At 35.1% G+C, this 19,982-nt stretch overlaps 1 protein-coding gene across 2 annotated transcripts in view; it reads left to right on the plus strand.

Annotated features, from left to right (window-relative positions):
• LOC114309445 (16S rRNA processing protein RimM family) overlaps positions 1-15,491 on the plus strand; it is a 28,692-nt gene extending 13,201 nt beyond the window's left edge. For both annotated transcript variants that reach the window (XM_028255185.2, XM_082887423.1), the window contains exons 6-10: positions 4,359-4,558; positions 9,231-9,525; positions 10,833-10,943; positions 11,978-12,169; positions 14,907-15,491. In XM_028255185.2, the coding sequence (XP_028110986.2) occupies positions 4,359-4,558; positions 9,231-9,525; positions 10,833-10,943; positions 11,978-12,169; positions 14,907-15,251 (1,143 nt within the window). In that variant the 3' untranslated portion in view covers positions 15,252-15,491. The remainder of the gene's footprint in view (positions 1-4,358; positions 4,559-9,230; positions 9,526-10,832; positions 10,944-11,977; positions 12,170-14,906) is intronic.
• Positions 15,492-19,982: the final 4,491 nt, after the last annotated feature.

The following is a 19,982-nucleotide window of genomic DNA, read 5'->3' on the forward strand; positions in this document are numbered from 1 at the left end:
CACACGACTAACACTACGACGAGGAAAAGAACTACGATGATGCTTCCCAAATTAACAGGCTTCACACTCAATCTGAGAAACATGACTCAAACCCAGAACAGCTAACTTGAGCTTGGCCAAGGAGGGATGACCCAAGCGAAAATGCCACTGAAGAGGAGATACACTAGCACTCAACACAGCAGATGAAGGAGGAGACGTCTTAGCGTCCAAAAAGTATAAGCCATCCTTCTCATACCCCGAACCAATCATCCTCTTGGTCTGGAGGTCCTGCAAAACACATGAAGTAGGAGAAAAGGTTATTGAACAATGGAGAGCTTGAGTCAATTGGCTAACAGAAAGCAAATTAAATGGAAATTTAGGAACATAAAGACTAGAAGGTAAGGACATGGATGGAGTGGGATGAAGAGGACCTTGACCACAGACAGGCCGAGAAGATCCATCAGCAAGTATAATGGTATGATCAACAGGTCTAAGAGTATCAAAAAGAGAGGAATTACCAGAGACATGAGAACTAGCACCAGAGTCTAGGAGCCAAGGCTGAGAGGACTTAGCCACACATGCAATATTACCTGAACTAGCCATGGTAGTAGAGGAAGAAGTTAGACTAGGCCGGAGAGATTGGACAAGGGCAGTAAGCTCACTAATTTGAGTAGTGAGTGTCTCATGCGAAGTAACAGGAGAAGCATCCGAGCCAGTGGACAACAAGGAAGACTGTGAGGAGGGGACATCCATAACCTGATGGACATGATCAGGTCTGCCATGCTTTTGCCAACACCAAGGTTCAGTATGACCTTGGGAACCACAATGAGTACACTTGCGATCACCACGTGTACGAGAACCAGGTCCACTACTACTGCCACCACGGAAACCACCACGTGAGCCACCACTACGAGAACCACCTCCACGAGAGCCCCGGAAACCAGAAGAAGAGCTCCGGGAACCAAAAGAACTATGAAAACCCCCGCGAGTAGACCCATGATCACTACTACTGGAAACCAATGCAGAAGATGATAAAGAAGACCCAACAGTGGATTGTGCCTGTCCCAATGAAGAGCGTAACAGCCTAGAATAGGCATTGGCAGCCGAAGGTAGAGTGTCACTGGCAAGAATCTGATCTTTGAACCCTCGCAACTCAGGATCTAAGCCAGAAAGTAAAGAAGCCATCATAAACTCCTCCCAATGTTGTTTCTGGGTGGTCACATTAGTTGTGAAAGGTCGATGCTGCAGTAACTGATCCCACAAAGTCTTGAGACTACTATAATAATCAGGAAGAGACCGGCCAGATTGACGCATAGCAAAAATCTGTTCATATAACTCGTAGACTCGAGAGACATTACTTTGAGTTGAAAAAGACTCAGCAAGGGAGTCCCAAATGGCCTTAGAGGTATCACAAAATTCCACGGTAGTAGCAACCTGTGGTTCCAGACTATGCCAAATCCAACCCATCACACAAGAATCCTCACAACACCAATCATCATAATCCTTATCATCAGTAGAAGGAGGGAGTTCACTAAGATAGCGGGACTTCTTCTTACCTCGTAAGAAAATCTTAACAGCATGGGCCCAAGCCAAATAATTAGCACCATTCAATTTCTTTGTAGTGATAGATTTAGGCATATCATCATCTTTACCCATAGTTATAGCCTTAGTCTCAATCTCAACCATAATGATCAACCAGACTTGCAAACAGTCAATACCCACAATCACCACTATAAACACAGAACTAGCTCAACAACCAAGTTTGGACCCAAATGAGACCAACACATCAACTCAACAGTAGCAATCAATAAAGAGAGGACAAATATCCCTTGCTAGAAGGGTGTCAGCCCTTAGAGGGGTGATTTTCGTCTCCAGAAACAGCCACAAGTGATTTTCGGCTCCAGAAACAGCCACAAATTGAACAGAATATCAACCCCACAGGAGTAAAACAACAAATTAAGATCAAGGACCCTTAGAGGGGTGATTTTCGGCTCCTAGGGAAGTGAGCCCAGCAAGAAAAATCAGAAAAAAATAGTCCCAAAGGCAGATTCAAAAAAACAGTCCCAAAAACACGAAATAGTTTCAAAAATCAAAAACTCACATCAGGGATGATCAAAAAATTCCACAAAAATCACCATAAATCTCAGGAGGCAATTTCGAGTCTAGGGGTGAAGGACCCGTCCGTACACTGCTGACATCATCGTACGGCTGATGACATCAGCACGTCTCGGTCACCTCAGATCGATCTTTAGAAGCTGTAGAACCCTTTCTAATGAAGAAGAGATTGCTCTGATACCAAGTGAGAATGTAAAATGGAGAAATTAGGGTTGAAAGTTAGGAGGAAGAAGAAGAAGAAGAGAGAACTTTGTATATATTAAAAACCAAATTAATCTCCTTAACTGTACATCACTCAAATATATATAAAAAACCTAAAGTAGCAATATGACCATCGTACCCTCAACTTAAGTAAATATTAACAAGAGAACAAAAATAACTAAAAGAACTATTCTAACAGTAGATATATATTCTCATAATAAAGCCTTCCTCATGTTGGTAATTGCAAAATATTTACTATATATATATATGCATTTCAGTTACTGAGCTAATGCTGATGATTCACTTTTTGGATTTAACCACACTTATGTTTTATGTATTGATATAGATATAGGTACACATACAACTTTGGTTTATAAATATGTAACACTATTGTTGGTAAATAGATTTTGAATACGACTTCAGTCCGACTTTTAGTTGTATAAGAAAAACGTATAACCCGGAATGGAATAAGGGCATTATTTGTTTATTTATTTATTGTGATAGGAGTTTTTCTGGTTTAAGTTTTAGGGCTCTGCATCATATTTGTGTACAGAGGTGGATGTAGAAATTTTGTTTAGGGGCAGGATAAAGTGCCCCAAAAAAGGGGGGAAAAAAAGAAAAAGAGTTCGCTAGTAGTACACTACCATTAGAAGATAGTTTTCTACATAAGCAATATGCATAACAAATTCTACAATAATAAAATCTTTTGTTGCAATCATTTCTTATTACTTCTTCACTTATTTCATATAGTTTTTCAAGCTATATAAATTAGGATGTTAGGGTAAAATTGATTAGACTGTCCTTTTCAGTCATTTTATTGGTTGACACAATTTCAATAAGTTGAAGCCTGCCCTAGCATTTTTGTACTCCAAAGGAAAAATTTATATCTAGAATCAAAACCACATGAAATCGGCAGTATATAACATGTGAAACAGTTGGGGGGTCATTCCATTAAATAAGTTTGAACGGTCATGAAATAGAGGACAATAGACGCTGTAGGCCTGTGGCTCCCCTTATAGCCAATAGGCCCAATACGTAGGACCAACCCTGGTTGTATATTACTGATGGATATGCCTTTCCTGTGATTATTTTTATAGGTCTATTATTGTAGGCTGCTGCTTTGGATTTTGCGGGAATTCCAATTATGTTTTATTAGTTGATGTTGAGCTTTATTATTTTGTTATACTGTTTGTTCTTATTATTATTTTTTTTATTGAACTTCTCTCTGACTTGCACTTCAAAGTGAAATATATTATTATGTTAGAACCTCTATTTATTTTAGATAGCAAAATATGTCATCTGCGCAATATATTGCAAAATATATGAAAAACTTCTTGATGGCTGGGAAACAAATATATATTGTGCACTATATTAAAAGTGAAGACTATAAATAATAAATTCAATTTGCCAATATCTACAATTTTAATTTTAGAAAATAAAAGGAAAAGGAAATATAAAAAAGAGACAAAAGAAGGAAATCAAATCACAATTTCAGATGCATCTTAAAATCTTACAAACCTAATGACACTTTCTGCTAAAGAATGTGCGCTATATTGGTCCTGTTTGGTAGGGCTTATTTTTAACTTATTTCAGCTTTTAGCTTAATTTAAGTTATTTTGATGTGTTTGGTTCAGCTTAATAATACAGCTTATAGCTTTTTGTAAGTCAAAAATCAACTTATTCTTTGAGTGGGGGAGGAGAAGCTTAATTTATAAGTCAAAAATCAGCTTATGTTCAAAGTTAAAAGCTATAAGCTGTTAGATTATAAGTTATAATCACTTCTCCACAACTCTACCAAACGGGACTATTGTGTCATCTTCATGCAATTTGAAATCTTTTTACAAGAAAGCTATCAATTTATCAAAATCAGCTGCAGTCCATCAGTTTGTCATCTGCACAATATATATTTATTGTTTCAAAACCTCTATTTACTTAGATCTGTGAGATATATTTTTATTCTAAATATTTTGCTATCAGTATGTAAGAGCAATTTCTATCAAATTTATGGTTGCCATAGTTATGTTGTGGATTTAGTCCTGAAATGACCTATTGATGCTTGTCAGGAATGGAAAGAAAGGAAAAAGTTTCAACAACGCCTTATAGCAGCAAAAAAGAAATTGTGTGAATTGGAGCAAAAGCATGTTTTTCATGGGTTTAGGTACGGAGAAAAAGCCCAAAGGAGCTTACTTGCTGATCAGATTGTTGGTGTAAATTCCAAATTGCTTCAACAGGCATTGCAAAATATTGAGATACCATCTAAGAGGTGATATTCATCATTTGAATCCATTTTACTGTATGTTGACCATTTGATTCACGTCAAGATTAGAGATTAACTGTGCCACGATACTCATTGTTCATGCTTGACACTGGCTTTGGATCTATTAGTGTCTATTCCTGCACATGGAAAGCAATCCTATTATTAGCTTACGTGAGTGAATGAAAAACTTCTTGATGGCTGGGAAACAAATATATATTGTGCAGATGACATATTGATTGAATGCAGCTGATTTTGATAAATTGATAGCTTTCTTGTAAAAAGATTTCGAATTGTATGAAGACGACACACAATATAGTGCATATTCTTTAGCTGAAGTGTCATTAGGTTCGTAAGATTTCAAGATGCATCTGAAATTGTGATTTGATTTCCTTCTTTTGTCTCTTTTTTATATTTCCTTTTCCTTTTATTTTCTAAAATTAAAATTGTAGATATTGGCAAATTGAATTTATTATATATAGTCTTTACTTTTAATATAGTGCAATTACTTATCAAAACAAAAAATAAAAAAGATCAAGATTCTTGCCCCTGCTAGCTAGGACAATCCTCATGCACCCTCTCCCACTAAGAGAGGCTTTAGGGTGTGCCCCTCCCAAGTGCATTTCAGGCTGCCAACCTAGTGATCTTGTTATGTTAGTGGCCATTGTTCTTTGTTGCTATAAAGTGACAGAGATAATAGAGGACCAGGCCAGCAGGTTTGAAGATGAGGTATAAGAAGATGCTGTGTCGGATTTCCAAGATTTTTATTTATGTTATTGACATTTCTAGCTGATACTCTTAACCCCAAACTCCTAAGTTCTTTGCTTTAGGATCTGAGAGATAATTCATAGAAGCATATGAAATCAGATGCCATAATTTTGGCTAGGAAGCACGGATACGGGATACGGGGATATGGATACGGCAATATGTCAAAATCTGAAAAAGTAGGATACGGGTACGGTGGGGATACGTTTGTAAAAAAAATTAATTTTTTAATAAAATCTAAAGCAAATTAATAAATAAAGAGAGAGATCCTATTAAGCTAACAGTCTTCAAACATTCATAAACTATCCAAAACTAAAAGCAAAAGCAAAAGCAAAAACAAATGCAAATTAAATATCATCCTTACATGCCAACACTAAAAAAATACGGAGAGCACAGAGAAAAAAACGTGAGAGAGAGAGACAACAAGGATACATCAATTTGACAAATTCTATTACTTCAACTCTCACTATATTCCTCTTATCAAAAAACTAAACAAAGTATTAGAAGTAATATATGATTTCGAGTATCTGATACTTCAAAATTAAGTATCCGATACTCTGAAATTAATAAAAAAATAATTAAGTATCCGATACTTTTAAGAAGTATCTGATACGTATCCGCGAATATCCAAGGAGTATCGGTATCCGATAAGTATCCGATACTGATATGTCTCCCTTTTTGAAGATGCTTCAGATTATGAACTGCTGGCTATTAGATTCATAATCTCTGCTTTTGGTCTTTGTTGGCATAAATGACTGCTAAGGGTGTTCTCTACTACGAGCTCCAATTTTTCCATTGGCAAGTTTATGATGCTAACAGTCATTTCTATGCACCACTTGTCGACACTAAACTAGCAATAAGATTTTGGTATTGAAACTTGGTTGGTGCACAATTTGGTACAGACACATGTCCAACACTTAGGCCTTGTTTAATTGGCAATATTAACAGTGAGGGTTTGTTTGATTGGCCTGATTAAAACATTGGATTGGGATAATAAATCCCGTGAGCATTTGATTGTATTTTTTTATTATCCATATTATATATTCGTTGGGCATCTAATCCCATCAAAACGTGGGATATTCAATATTGAAGGGGATGTGGTATTCACAGTCTGGGAACTGAGAGAAAGCAAAATGACATTTTTACCACTTGAGTACATATTCAACTACGGTATCAAAGAAAACCTAGGTCATGTTCTATTTAACCACTCTTGTAGAGACAAAAAGGAGAGAAAGCAAGCAGTAAACTATTCACCTCAGAAATTTTACTGTTGACACCAGAAAGCTCTAGAATGAGTGAGATTTGAATCTCTTCCTGGTGGTTGATTATATCCGAGAACCAAGGATGACTGATTTTTCATGGAATCCATGTTGTTGAATAAGAACGAGGATGAGAAGTGAAAGGAGATGGATTGTTGCTTCTTGATGCAGTACCGTTGACAGAGATTCTCCATCTTGTGGCAGGGAGGCTTCAAGGTAGTGGCGGACAATGACTGCAACCACCACATCTCAGACGACAACCCTTAAGTACCTACGGAGAAGAGTGTGCCATCACTTGTTGTAGGCATCTGTCAAAGTTAGGCCTCCTCTTGGGTACAACACGAATAACATTCCCCCACTACCCGCGCACCCATTTTTGCTTGCCTCTCTCTGTGACAAAACCTGTCTTTACCTAGGTGGGTGGGGTTTGTCTTGATTGTCCCGCACTGGTAGTAGTTCAGAATAACAGAGACTATAATGTTCTTTTATGGTCTCTACATATAGGATTATTCATACTTTTAGGCCCAGTTTGATTGGCAAGATTAGTGGTTACCATGAAATTACCATATGATTGATTATCCAGTTGCATTAAGGTAAGGTTCCCTCACGTTTATATGTTTAACATTACTTTAGTACTCGGTCGATGTGGGACTTCACTTCATAGTATCCACAGGGACAATTGTGTAATTCTGGCTATTCCACTTATTAATTTCCAAATTAGTTTGTTGAGATTGATTGTTTTGTGAGAATAAACTAGATACAAAACCCTAATAAAATAAGCAAGAAAATTCAAGTTCAAGAATAAGAAATGGTAACTTAGGGATCCGAATCCACTGCTAGTTCCGTACCCAGAATTCTTATCTTAGATTACACAAATGATTGATTGGAATGAGTCAATTTCTCAACTACAAGTTTGAAATTGAAGCAGCGAGTAACATTGTGTTTGAATCAAGAGTACAACCTATCTCAATTCTCATTTCTGCGCATGCACTTCAAGGTGTGGCCACCCGTGCAGCCAAAATGCTCTGCATGAGCAAAACTTTGACAGTAAGCTTTTGAGCTCTGGCTGCTCGAGTGGTGGATATGGCTGCACGTGCTAAGGATTGGCCTCTCATGCAGTGAGTTTGGCCTCACGTGTGGTGAATCAACAGTGTTGTGGTGGTTGTCATGCGTCCACTGCTCATGAGGAGGTCTTGCTGCTTGTGTCAAGAAGTAATGTGATCTCTTTCTCTTCAGTTCCAACCATTTTGAACCATTCTAAGAGAACTGTACATCAAGCCTGCACAAGTAACCTTATCTCAAGGATTATAAATGCAAATTTCATGGCTTCAATGTGATACCTTTCAGCCCAAATCAACCACCAGGAAGCGACCCAAGTCTCATTTTTGAGCTTTTTAGTGTTAATGGTAAATTTCCAACGAGGATGGAATCAACATACAGAGGTGAAGAGTTCATTGCTTGTCTCCTCTCTCTGTCTAAAAAAGCAGCTGCATTGAAAATAACCCTAGGTTTTATTTGATATTGTAGTTGTGGAATATATTCTTCAGGGATAAAAATGTCGTTTTGTTTTCTCTTTCAGTGCCTGGATTGTGAATACAACATCCCCTTCAGTTTTGAATAGCCCACGTTCTTGTGAGATTAGTTGCCTAACAGATCTGCTCTGAATAGTAAAAAACAGCCAACGTTGAAATGGGGGTCCCATGGATTTATAATCATAATCCTACGCTTTAATCTGGCCAATTAAACAGGCCCTTATTAAACAATGTGATATTGGCATCAACTTTTTGAAGCTGGCTAGGGGAACAAATCAGTAGTATTGCTGAGTTCGCCAATTTATTGTGAAAATACTAGGGAAATGTTAAATGGGAAGGTAATTATTTTTAATATGCCTAAAAATGACAGGTAGTGCCGATTTGTATACAGTTACCTTCCATTATTGTGGGACCTAGAGGCTAGAACCTTGCCTGAATTTAATGGCTAAGTAGTCTAAGTAGCTATTGCAATATCAATTGTATAGCTATCTATGATATGATTATTTAAAATTTTAGGAATTCAATATTTTGAGGTTTCAAGCTAAGGAGATTAAAATGTGAGACTGATTTGAAGCTGAATGGATGGATTCAAGTTGGTTTTTGAAAATATGGCAAAAATATGCTACCAATGTTGTTAAGAATGAAGTAATGGTCAATGGCAAGTGCCTGGACGAAAAAATTGACCAGGTTGATCACTTGATAGAGCTGTGCATTTGAACAACCTCATAATACAGAAACTCATATAGAAACAGAGGAGTTAGTTTTACAAGGGAATATCATTAGTGGGTTTTGGCTTTAGCCCTTCTATGAGGAAACATGTGGATAACTCCAAAATTTCAAATGTTTTTTAATATCTTCAATTTTGCCAACATGGAGTGCTTATGTAAAGAACTATTGATCTGTATTGTATGGATGGGAACTTGGGAGGCAAGACAGTCATATAATTAATTGGCAGTCATTGGTTGTCACTATTAGATATTAATACCTTGAGGCCCTGTGCATATTGTGTAGGATCAAGTTATTAGTTATTTGTTTTTGTTAATATATATATATATATTTGTTTTTTATTCAATATGATTCCAGATGAAATCGTTGTCTTTATTTTTATATGATCTTTTGACCCAGATGGACTTTAGAAGAGTTTATCGAAGGTAATCTAGCCAAACATGTGAGAAGTGCTTTGAAAATATCAGATGAATGCCTTTCTAATTCTGGATGTGGAGAGAAGTCAAATGCAAGTTCAAAGTTGCAAGAAAAGGGTCACCTGCTCACGTCTGAAGGCAAGGTTGCCATTGTCTTATACATGAATGAGTTCCAAAGGCAGGAAAGTGGCTTTGCAACTGATCTTGTCGACAAAGCTGAAGACTCTTCCTGCCTGCTAGTAGAGGCATTTTTTCATGACAATCTGAGGTTTGTAAAGGTAACACCTCTTTCAAAATTTATTTATACAAGCTCAACAATAAAAACAATGGAAATATAATTTTTTTTTTTTTTTTTTTTGGTATAGTTTTTTGCATTGCTTTTCCCAAGTAGAGGGGGTTAAGGCTTTTGCTGATTTGAGTATAACTTTTGCATTGTTAAGAACCAATTTTTGATAAGTTTACCTGTTGGTCTGTTTTTATTTTTATTTGAACAAGGATTACTGTATTACTACTATATGTATCAAAACGTTAATGTTTCTTTTTTCAGTTCTCTTTAGTTTCAAATATAATGTAAACAATTTGAATCCTCCTAGCTACTGCAGTTAGCATCCTTAATATGTTAAAGTTTTTTGTTTAGGCAATCATTGGTGTGTGGAAACACTTTTAATTCAGGAAATAAACGTGAATGTAGTGAAAACGAAACCTATAGTTACTAAGGAATATGGAGAAAAATTCCTGGAAGTTCAATATACATTTTCAAGATAGATTTATTTTTTTATTTTTTATTTTTGGGTTTGTCCTCATGGATTGGATTTGAAGAGTGAATTTGGAAGTTCAATAAACATTTTCAAGACAGATTTTTTTTTTTGTCCTGATGGGTTGGATTTCAAATGTGAATTTGAATGGATAAAATTGCTTTTGTTTGTTTTGCTCATGAATCAGAATCTTCAGGCATGCGCTATTGGTTGTTGAAACTTCAGTGTTAGGTATCATGTGAGATGGTTTCAATTTCTATTTCTCAGTCAATTATTTTGTAGTTTTAAATTGTTTTGTAATACTTTGACATGTTCCTGTTCATTAATACATAGTCAACTGCAGCATCTTGGAAGTTTAAAGGTTACATGACTCATCATTTCTGTCTGGCACTTCAAGTTTCCATGCTGCTAAATAGGGACTGTATATTTGTTAGATTGTTATGCTTGATTTGTAAGTTACTCTGCAAATGAAAAGTTTGTAGTTCAAGTCACCAAAAATTAGGTGTATTAGTTGAATTTATTTTTCCTTTTTTATTTTTATTTTTGTAGTATTGTCCCTTTTTCTGCATATGTTTCTTGTGAAGAAGACTAACCGCTTGGTTCGAAAGAGAGGGACCAAGAAAAACAAGGATTTAAGGTGGTGGTTGCTATAGGGAAAACTACACTGCAAAACCAAATATAGAAAATTACTTGTCTTTATTAATTTCCACCACTGAGAAGCATATTTCATCCTTTTAATATGCAAAATATTGTGGACATATCTTTCCTTGGCCCTTTCTGGACCACATATATTTACGATATGGTCTAACTAATTTTCTAACCTGTTGCAGATAGAAGACCGTGCTTCTATACCTCTGATTTTGGTTTGCCCTGCTCATGAGATCCACTTTCTCCGAAACATATTTGCAAGTCATAACCACTTTGCATTTGACTCCAAGAAGGTCAGCATATCCACTTTCTGAAATGATAAACCAATACTGATTTTCAGTTATTAGTTATGTTTGATATTCTTTTGCAAGAAGGATTTGGCTATTGCACTACCAAAGTGATGTCAGTGTTGACAATTATACGTATTGTAAGTTCGGTTGTTGGATCTATTCTCTCTGATACATGTAAGAATTTACATTTACATTTCATTTATTGGGGAAGGTATAGATGGGTCAAACCACTCACAGACCAACCTGTTGGGGTTAGGCACCTTGGTATCACTTGTGCTGCAAGGTTCAGTGGTTTAAATAATAATTGATTTAAGCTATGATCCACGTTCGAGTAACTTTTCAGTTGGTTTGATGCAGTCCTATTTAAAGCCATTCAATACTATTCTTATTTAGAGCAATACAATAAATTTCCAGTTATGTGACCTATTTTCTTTGGGAGATATATTCAAGCCATGGCAATACTATTCTTCCATGGTCCATTGTTTATTCTTTTATTTTTTTTTTCTTCTTCCCAGATTGTTTATAATTGCAGAACCTACATACAGAGCACAATATTATTTTTTTTAAGATCTAGAGATTCTTTAGTCAACTGGACTATGGTTGCTTGTTTAAAATCTTAATTTCTTCTTTCGATGAAAATTCTCATGTTCAGTTATGAAAAGAGTTGAACTAGTTTTTATGTAAAGACCATGATACTAAGATTATTATAAAGTGAAAAAAGATTTTGACGCATTTCAATGTTTTCAACATGTTAAAAATTCAGTCAGAATTGAAGTTGTTTGCATGAACAGTAAATTTTCCATGAATGAAGACTTTTTATCCTTCAATAGAAAGATTTATTGCCAGTCCCCTTTTGCAGTGCTTTATTTATATATTTCTACACGTTAGTTATGTGAAAGAATTACTCTGTTCAAAATGAACTCCCAAATGATATATCTCGAAGATAAGTGTGCTGAAGATAAATTACTACTAAATGTATGCATATTTTTTTGTTACTTTGTATTCTTAAGTTTATAACCTTTTGACCTACTTTTTAGGTCTGGTTCTTGGAAGAAGAGAAGCTGCCTGTTGTTAGCAATTCACTAGAAGAACAAAACAGCCATAAGATTTTGATGAAGTCTCCGTGGGAAATACTTCAAACACCAGTTGGTTCTGGAGGAATTATTAGCTTACTTTCATCAGACAACATTCTACAGAATCTCAGTGAAATGGGCGTGGAGTATATTGAGGTTAGATGCTTTACTACTGAATTTTTTGCTTTGTCTTCTCATGCTAATTGACAGAAAGTGGAAAACAGGGGGTGGGGTTTGTTTGTCCCCGAGGGGACACCGGGATGGCTTAGGTCACATTCCCCCAATAAAGACCCCAATAAAGACAATCAGGAAAATCCAGCTAAAGATACTGTAGTCTTGCCAATTAACATGAGTCCATTGAGAAAACAAACCTCCTACAAGGAACTTTAAGACAATGCAAGTTAGCTTCGGAAACCTTTGACTAGGCTGGTAGATTTTCTGGATAAGACAACCATTCAAGTATTTAGAATGGATGCCACCTTTCAATAACCGCATTTAGGAAAATGTATAGTGGGAATTAAAGATCTAAAACCTTCTGAATTTGTTTATGTTAGATTTGTCAGGATTTTTTTTATGTTATTTTATATTGAGGGTATTATTGTCATACTGACATTATTGTTTTTATATAAATATGTGCTAGGTGAGGGTTTTTCATTATGACCCAATAACCTATGGAAAATGATATAGAAGCCCACTTTTTAGACCACTTTCTTGATCCAATAATGTGTAAGTGAGATGATTGATTGATGATTAAAGAAAACATGAGAGAAAGTTGTCTTAGATATTCTAGGGAGAAATTACATTTCAGTGGTGCTGTGAAAAAATATTTTTATTTTCATGGTGGTGCAAGTTTTTTGTGTACATGGTGCAAATCCATCATGTGTGTCAGAGTTGCACTGTAAAAACTTCCATTCATAATACAATTACTTTTCCACTATTCCACTAATTTGCTATTTCCCGATATTCTAATAGACCACCAAATTATTGAGTTTGAAAAGTGAGTCTAATTTTTGGGCTAGGTAGCACTACTCATAACCTATTCATCATATTCTTTTTCTCTCCTCTGCTCTTCTCTTCTCTCTTTCCTCTCTAACTCTAACCCCAGTTTCTTATACTTTACATTTTAACTTGGTATTAGATCAGACAATAGATCATATGTTCAAACCTCAGTGCCTACCGATAATTAACCATACTTGCATGGGTTTGACCCACTTACGAAGAAGAGCCCGTCCACACGTGAGGAGGCCGTGTTGAGAATACAATATAAATAATAAAGTTTGTGTTGAGAATAGAATATAAATAATATAGTTGCCCCTCTCTATATGTTTGGATCATGGATTTTGGTAGAGATTTGGAAAGGGAAAAGAAAAATATGAGGGAAAACTGAATCAAATATAGGCTAAATTTTTTCTCCATTTCCTTTTCCCATTCCAAATCTTTTATCCAAACACAACATTAAGCTTTTGGATGAGTTGGTGGTCTACAGATCAATAAAGTTACCCTTGGGTTGTGTGGCCTTTGTTACAAAGCAGATTAGAAAGGGGACAAAAATGTTTTATAGGCTATTATGTACCTCAAGCTTTACAGAAATAGGTCTTTCAATAATTGCATCCTTCTTCTTCTTCTTCTTTTATAGGTAATTTAAGGATGCTAAAATAACCAGAAAGAAAATCTAACCATTCGACCTCACACCCCCATTCCCACCAAAAAGACAGAAAGGGAAAATTGAAGGAAAATGAAAACGAAGAAAAAACTTGAAAAATGTAAGCATGGATAGAAGATAAACAACTAGTTGGAAGGAAGATTGACCATCTATATAGTTCTCGCTTGATTAGCTTGCATCTTGTGAGAGAGAGAGAGAGAGAGAAAGAGACAAAGTTGTGCTAGTGGAATGACCCAACTGGACATATTTTTCTTGAATCTTCTGGGCCATGGTTGAATGTGTATAAATAGTTTGGTTTCAGTTAAGGATGGCGACAGGTAAGGTATGGGTGAGGGCCCCCCTACCCCAACCCTACTCTGGATCTCAAAGCCCACCCCCCCAACCCTGACCCTACCTGGTCTGCAATACAAAATTAGAAACTTAGCATGAAAACCCCAAGTTCCAAGATTATGATTTGTGTTTATGAATCAATATCAACCAACAGTACACTGTACACATATTATCCATATAGGTATATATGGATGGGTAAAAGTAGAATTGTAACATTATGGGATTGAATACACTCTCCCTTGCCCCCATTGGGTTGTTCAAAATTTTCCCCAAATCCGGCCCTACTGTATTCAATCACCCCTAAGGGTTGGGGATAATCAAAGTATTTTGCAATCCCCGATTTCAGTTATTAACTCCTGCACAGTTCTCCTAATCTCAAGGCAGCAACTTACATTCACATGCTTATTTACTTCCTGAATAGGTGACGAGATGAATAGTAAGGTCTCATTTGGGAACAAATTATTTTTGTAACTTTTTGGCTTTTTACAAAAATATGTACAAAAAAATAGAGTGATGTGACAACTTATAGTGACTTTTTGACTTTTTGGTTAACATATGTAGTTGACAAACAAGGCCTAAGTAGTCAAGATGTCCTATGCATTTTTTACGTGGAAATAAGTTTTTTGCATTACCATGGGCTGTACTGTGAGAGCCCCATTCTAGGAATCCGCCAGAATTGTGGACTTATTGTGAGATATAAATCCTCAAGGCATCCATTCATGTAAACCTTGTTTTTTGAGCCTCAGTTTGGAATTTTTTGCTTTTGATGCCACTCACCTTGTGTGGTGTTTCTACTGCTATTGAATATATACATAGCACTGAGTTTGGTTTGTGTATTGATGTTCTAGAACTTTGTAAATTCTTCACATCGTCTTCTTAGTATGCCTGTTTTTTTTGCAGGTTTGCAGCGTCAATCTAAGAAATGTTGGTGGATATACTTTACTTGGGCTAGTGAGTACATGTGAAGCAAATATCGGATTCCAAATCCTCGACATCATGAACTATCTTGAGGACAATTTTGACATGGTATTCTCCATGAAATTTATGAAGCATTTGACCAAGCAGATAAATAAAATCGAGTTTCATGCAATCCCTAAGCCATACCCACATGTCGAGAAGGTTGATAAAGAATGGATCGACATTGTCCCCTCCTCTCCGAACTCTTACGAGCTTTGCTGTTCGATTTATAGTTCTTTGAATGTTTGTCCTTCTGATAAAGTTTGTCTCATGGAGGTAACTGGTTAATATATAGATCAATATAATGTATGCCTTTTCACTCCTCACCAATAGTATACATGAAGTCTTCTTTTTATGGTTAATATTTGTTATAATTTTCCCTTTTGTTCCTCCACTTTTCTCATTTTATTTGAGCTGGTGTATTATGTATACTTTTGTATTTGCTTTTAACTAGAATATAGTAGATTTTGTTTACATTGCTATGTACGTGAGTATACTTGTATAAATAGAATGATTTTAAAAGCAAAAGGTTTGTGTTTTGTTTTCTACCAAACTATTCTGGTCTCCTAAGGTTTGGTTGGTTTACTTATTTGTCTATTTTCCACATTTGTGTAATAAATAACTTATTTAAAAAAAAAAATTCATTTTTTTGCCTACAAATTAGAAGATTTTAATTAGTTCTAGTACATGAAAATTTTAAAATCATGAAAAAATAAAAAATTTAAAAATATAAACAAGTTTTTGGGATGTTTGGAATAGTGAAAAGGAGCAAACAATTTGGGTGGAAAGAGATACAATTCAGGGTAATTGTCACTTTGCACTCTATAGTCCAAGCTATACTTTGACTCCTGTAAATATAAGGGAAAATTACAAGTATACTATGGCCTCGTTTGGGAAGTGACTATTTTAGTAGGCTATTTTAGTTTTTGGCTATTTTAAGTAGGCTAAAATTTTTGTGTTTGGGAAGATGATTGGATTTTTTTGTGGTTGGATGTGATGTTTGTGAGAAAAAAAGTGAAATGATTATGGGTTTAATGTGATATTTTGTCTTATTAGCTATTTTAGTCTATTTTATCTTTTTGTGATTTTTAGCCTAAATTTGGCTATTTTTTTTCTTCCCAAACACCCCCATATGAAATTTATTTAAAATTTGGGTGATTTCTTATTTTGAAAAATACAAGTACTTCTTTGTTATTACATTTTTGGGTAAACTATAAATACATCTCCTGAGGTTTAATTAAAATACAAATCGTCCTCTGTGATTTTGGAAATTATATTCCACCCCTGAGGTTTTATTTCATAATAAAGTGCTCCTTTTATTAATAAATCATCAAGTCAATTAATAGCTTTTAATGATATTAGAAATACGTTTCAATTAATAATATAGATAATTTTATTATTGCACAGAAGAGCAATTATGAATTTTATTTTTTTAATTAATTCTGTTAAATAAAAAATGTTAACAAGGAGGTATTTGTAATTTTTCAAACCACAGGAGCAACTTGTACTTTAAGGAAACCTCAAGGGGTGTATTTATAATTTATCTATAATTTTTTATTTAATAGAATTTAAGAAAGAATAATGTTATACAAACTAAAAAATCATACACAATGATGTGACTCATTGTGAACATTTTACTTTGAAACAAGAATTATTGAAAAAGAATTTATTTATAATAATGACAATGTCACATCATTCTTGTCAAGTTTTTATATAAATTTTAGGTATGAATAAAAGCTTTCTTCTATCATCATTTAAAACTATTAATAGACTTTATAATTTATTATGCGATTAAAAATTTAAAAAAGTTTGATGTAATTTCTAAAACTAGATAAAGTAATAAATATTTTAAACAAATCTTAGGGAATGTAATTGTAATTTATTCAAAAAATAAATTAGTTGCACTTTGGCGAGGTGTAAAGTGCAACAATTTAGGTATGGTTTGGTTTAATTTTGAAATCATGATTTCAATTAAGAAATTCAACACTCATAACTAAACATTCAGTTCAAAACTATTTTCAAAACTTAAAACTCAAAACTCTTTGTTAAAAAAAAAAAAAAAAAAAAATCAATTTTTTAATTTTGTTATTTAAAATTATTTTTTATTTTTTATTTTTTTTGAAAAAAATTATTTTTTTAAGCATTGGCTAAATAATTTGTTATGATTTAGATATATATGGGTGATCCAAAAAATTTTAAGATTAAAAAAAAATTAAAATATGTAAAAATTAAAATATTTAAAAAAATAAATAAAAATCTAAAATAAATTTTTTTTTTAATTTTCAAATATTTTAAACAAATATTTAAAATATTTTTAAAAATACAATGCAAAAATGTAGTAAATACAACACACATTAAAAAAATTAATAAATATTTACAATAAAAAATATATTACCCTAAAAAATAAAATTAGGAAATTTTTTAAATATTTTTTTAAAAAAAATAAACCCAAAAAATTTTAAAATACAACTCAAAACTCTTTTCGCAACTCATAACCAAACAAATTTTTAATTTCAAATCTCAATTCAAAATACAACTTCAAACTCAAATCTCAAATCATGATTCCAAAACTTATTTATTTTCTGTAAATTGTTTGGTTTTTTTAAACCAAAAAAAAAATGATAATAATCTTATGAAAAACATTTAAATACAGTGATAACCAGCAAGGATCAAACTCACCTCTGCCAACAAAATTGCATTTGCCAATGGACATTCAACTCCAGCATAAACTTGTTTGTCAAACACTAATGTGAGAGCAACTCCTAAAATCCTAAACTTCATTCACCCTCCTGGATGCACAACCTAGGAAGCTTGTTTGTAACAACCTCATTGAAAGATGTAGATGTGAATGTGAATGTATAACCTAGTGTAGAGGGCAGAAATCCTAAGTATTTGATCTAACCTCTGAGGTCGACTTAATCAGAGGAGTAATTATGATTAGGATTTGCGGAAAAATCCTAAGGAAAATGGGCCATTCAAAAGGCCGAAGTAGGTTTGACTCATTGGATCCACATAGACCTTTTGCGATAGACCTTTTGCGACAAAGTACCTAAGGGGACTTGCTGAGGTACTACCTGTTGTGGTTTAGCCTTAGTGCTGCCATCTCAATAGAAGGTCATCGCGGTGCTACCTTTGAGACAATACATGAAGTACACTTGCCAAGGGAAGAGTAGCTGAGGTGATTGCAACCTTCGCAACCACGTTCTGAAGCAAGACTCCCCAAGGTGTTAGCAGCCTTTGAGGGAGGCCTCCCCTCTACAGAGAGTAATGTTTGGCGCTAATAGTAGACCTCGAAACTCACTAGCTCAACGCTGATAGCAGGCCCCAAAGTTTATTGATTGGAGCTTATAGCAGGCTTTCGAGAAACCAGTATACCGCGGCGACCCCGTGAAGATAGGAGTAGGGGTGTGTGCGGTACGGTTCGGGCGGTTTGTGAGTAAAATTACAAACCGAATGGCGGGTTAGCGGATTAACGGATTGGCAAATTACGGTTTGGGCAGTTTTTGGCGGATTGGCGGATTGAAGAATATTTTAACTAATTATCATGCATTTGCATAATATATAACACTAATTTGTATAATATTTTTTAAATGTATAACACAAAGTAATTTTACATAATATGTTTCATATATATAATCATTAATTCATATATATAACCACTAATTTGTAAAAAATTTTATATCTTAAATCTCTTTCACACTCATTTTTACATTGATATTTCATTGGAAGTTAAAAAGTATATATATGTATTAACTATAGTGAAGTGGAGCGGTTTGGTTGGCGGATTATAAATTTTAAAGTTTAAACTGCGGTTAGCGGTTAGAGCAGTGTGGATTGATGCGGATCGGTGCGGTTTTAGCGGGTTGGGCGGTATTTTGCATAGCCCTAGATAGGAGCAAGGCAACCTGAAAACAAAAGACTCCTTTTCCATCACTCAGGTCATGAACCTACCTCGGTCGCACTAGCAGGACTAAGGAAGCCCCCTTGGGCTTGGTACAAAGGCATAGCACCACTAATAGCAGGTCTAGCTATAGCCTTCGCCCTGCGAAGCTGGGGAATTTGTGGTTAGGTAGCTAAGGGTAGAGCAGTCGTTGAGGTAGACCCATGTATGGATAATAGCAAGTCATGAGTCGTGAAAATGCATGCATTGGGAAACCAAACTGAGAAGGCGGGTGGCACAGCAAGTACCACCATGAAAGGTACCACCGAAGTAGTTGCACCTTCCGCGGTCCATACCAAAAATGACACATGCTGAGGTTTGTACCAAACAGTGGCATTTGCTGAGGTTTTGTGCCAAAAGATAGTACAATGGCAGTTCCTGCAGTTCATGCCAAATAGATAGTACATGTAGAGAAACACGTGTCTACCAAAGCCTAGTGGTTTAGGAAATGAAATATTCCATGTGTCCTTACTCTATTTGGCCACTTGGTACTCTTAGTACCAAGGAAAAGCCTATAAATAGACCCACTTTCCTAAGGTTTGAGAACTCAAGAAGAAGAAAACTCAAGAGAGAGAATTCTTGAGGAGAACTTTGAGGGATTTTGGGAGATGCTTCATTGCCACATTCTCTTCTTTAACCATTTGCTCTAGCCTCACCCGCTACTCACTCTCCGCCCCCTCAATTTATTACTCATCAACATAGTTTTGCCTCTCTAAGTATTATCATTATTTACTACTCTTTTGGAACCCCTACACCCAAGAAGCTTCACCAATCATCTTTCTCTCTTGCTCGCTTGCTCGTTCACTCGCTCGCTCTCTATTTTCCCCAAATTGGTTATATGTCCCTCTAAAGAGAAATTTGTGTATGCCAATGAAATATTTGGATCAACTTGTATGGGGTTATCAATATGGCTCATAGTTAAGAAGTGATGGCTACTTAGGAGATCTATATCAATTAACTGAAGATTACATTGCCGTCTACATAGATGATATTCTGGTATTTTCTCCAGATGAAAAGACGCATGCAAAGATTTTACAGTGGATTATTATTATGAATCTGTCCCAGCTGAAGCCTTGGAA

The sequence above is a fragment of the Camellia sinensis genome, chromosome 9, assembly GCF_055761805.1.
Source record: "Camellia sinensis isolate YWXY chromosome 9, ASM5576180v1, whole genome shotgun sequence".
Classification (NCBI taxonomy): Eukaryota; Viridiplantae; Streptophyta; class Magnoliopsida; order Ericales; family Theaceae; genus Camellia; species Camellia sinensis.